This window comes from Pygoscelis adeliae, unplaced genomic scaffold (genome assembly GCF_000699105.1).
Source record: "Pygoscelis adeliae isolate BGI_AS28 unplaced genomic scaffold, ASM69910v1 Scaffold114, whole genome shotgun sequence".
NCBI lineage: Eukaryota > Metazoa > Chordata > Aves > Sphenisciformes > Spheniscidae > Pygoscelis > Pygoscelis adeliae.
The window spans coordinates 50,007-51,809 of NW_008824587.1; the positions used below are offsets into that span (position 1 = coordinate 50,007).

General features: G+C 65.3%; 1 protein-coding gene across 1 annotated transcript in view; it reads right to left on the reverse strand.

Moving 5' to 3' along the window:
- Positions 1 to 22: 22 nt before the first annotated feature.
- Positions 23 to 1,803, reverse strand: part of LOC103915318 — a 47,561-nt gene continuing 45,780 nt past the window's right edge. Inside the window, exons 8-9 of the mRNA XM_009322126.1 lie at positions 1,012 to 1,369; positions 23 to 560 (exon numbers count right to left, since the gene is read on the reverse strand). Of these exons, the coding sequence (XP_009320401.1) occupies positions 71 to 560; positions 1,012 to 1,369 (848 nt within the window). The 3' untranslated portion in view covers positions 23 to 70. The remainder of the gene's footprint in view (positions 561 to 1,011; positions 1,370 to 1,803) is intronic.

Genomic DNA, 1,803 nt, shown 5'->3' on the forward strand with positions numbered 1-1,803 from the left:
GGCGGGTGGAGTGGCATGGACGGAGCTGCTTGGACTGCCTGCCAGCCAGCTGCCACCTACTGTGGTCCCACTAAGAGGGGACCCTGGGGGGCCCCACGGCAGCGTCCAGCTCTGGTTCAAGCAGCTCATCTTCTGAGAAGCTGATGTGCAAGCAGGTGTCGTCCGCAGGGGAGAAGGGCAGCGTGCTGTCCGTGGGGCTGGCCAGGGTGGCCAAGTCCTTGGCCAGGGCCTCGCTGGCTGCAGGGTCGCGGATGCTGGCCAGGGGGGACATCCGCCCGCTCTCTCCAGTCCTGTCCTTGCCCAGAGCACGCTGGCAGGTCCTGGCAGGGACAGGCTCCGTGCCGGAGGCAACGCTCCGCATGGGAGTCCTTGCCTCAGGGTCCAAGAGGGTGAGTGAGCTGGCAGCGATGCTGGTGAGGCTGGAGATGCTGGGGCTGGGCAAGCTCATGTGGGCAGTGCTCTCAGGCTTCACCTCTACTTCCAGGCTCGGGGAGGTCTTGCTCGACCTTTTGCGTAGGATGGGCGGTGGCGGGTTGAGCTTGGGAATGGGCTGCTGCCGCCTGGGAAGCAAAAGGAGAGAAAGGAGGTGACAGGCAAGTACTTACCTGCACGGGGGGCTTGGGCTGGCTGCCCCAGGCTCTCGAAAAGACTTTTGCTGGGTCCCATCAGTGCAACCCATCGCCTACAAACGTTGGAGCTGGAGTGAAGGGATGTGGCAACGACCATTTCGCGGCAGGGCAGGCAGCGATCCCACAGGGGGACACGGTGGGTTCCCTGGCCTGGCTTACTGCACCTGAGCCAGCGCACAGCCCTTGGGCTGCCTGTCCCTGCTCCTGAGTGCCCAGAACACAGCTATTCCTCCCCAGCCCCTGCTGTAGGCTCTGCTGCCACGAGCCCTCCGAAACGTGGCCTGTGCGGTGGGAGCCCTGCTGGGGCAGCAGAGGGGAGTGGGAGAGTCTGCTCGGGGTGTTGCCACTCCAGCCGGCGGGAGACAGAGGTGGCATATCCTACCTGTCCTCGTCCCCTCTGTCTGTGTCATCCACCTTCTGCCGGCTGCTCCCGTTGAGCAGAGCAAACTCGCTGACCTCGGAGCCCTCCACACGCCGGCTGAGCCCGTCCTGCCCCTCCAGCACAGCCAGGCACTCGTCCCCCTCCTTGCTGCTGTAGCGGTGGCCTTCCCTCTCCAGGCTGATGAGGTTGAGGTAGGAGTCCCCGGGGCCCAGGGCTGGCAGCGAGCCGGGGGCCACAGGGCTGCCCAGGATGCTGGCGGGGGTGGAGGTGGACGGCAGGTGGACGTCCAGGCTGTAGTGGTTCTTCAGGTTCAGGGAGAGGGACTGAGCCAGGGACAGGTTTTGCAAGGAGCGGTCAACTGGCGAGAGAGGGACAAGAGGCAGGTGAAGAGCTGGGGACTTCCAACCCAGCTGCTCCCCTGGACCGTGAGGGGTGCAGAGGTGCTCCAAAGCCCCCCAGAGCATGCTGGGATGGTACTGGGAGCGTCCCAGCTGCTCCCCGTGACCGTGAGGTGTGCAGAGAAGCTCTGAAGCCTCCCAGAGCCTGCTGGGCTCTTACTGGGAGCACCCCAGCTGCTCCTTGGGACTGCGAGGGGTGCAGAGAAGCTCTAAAGGGATGGCGCTGGCAGCACCCCAACTGCTTCCCGGGACCCCAACGGGTGCAGAGATGCTCCAAAGCCCCCCCAGAGCCTGGCAGGCTGGTGCTGGGAGCATCCCCGCTGCTCCGCATGACCGCAAGGGGTGCAGAGATGCTCCGAAGGCGTGGCGCTGGGAGCACCCCAGCACCCAAACA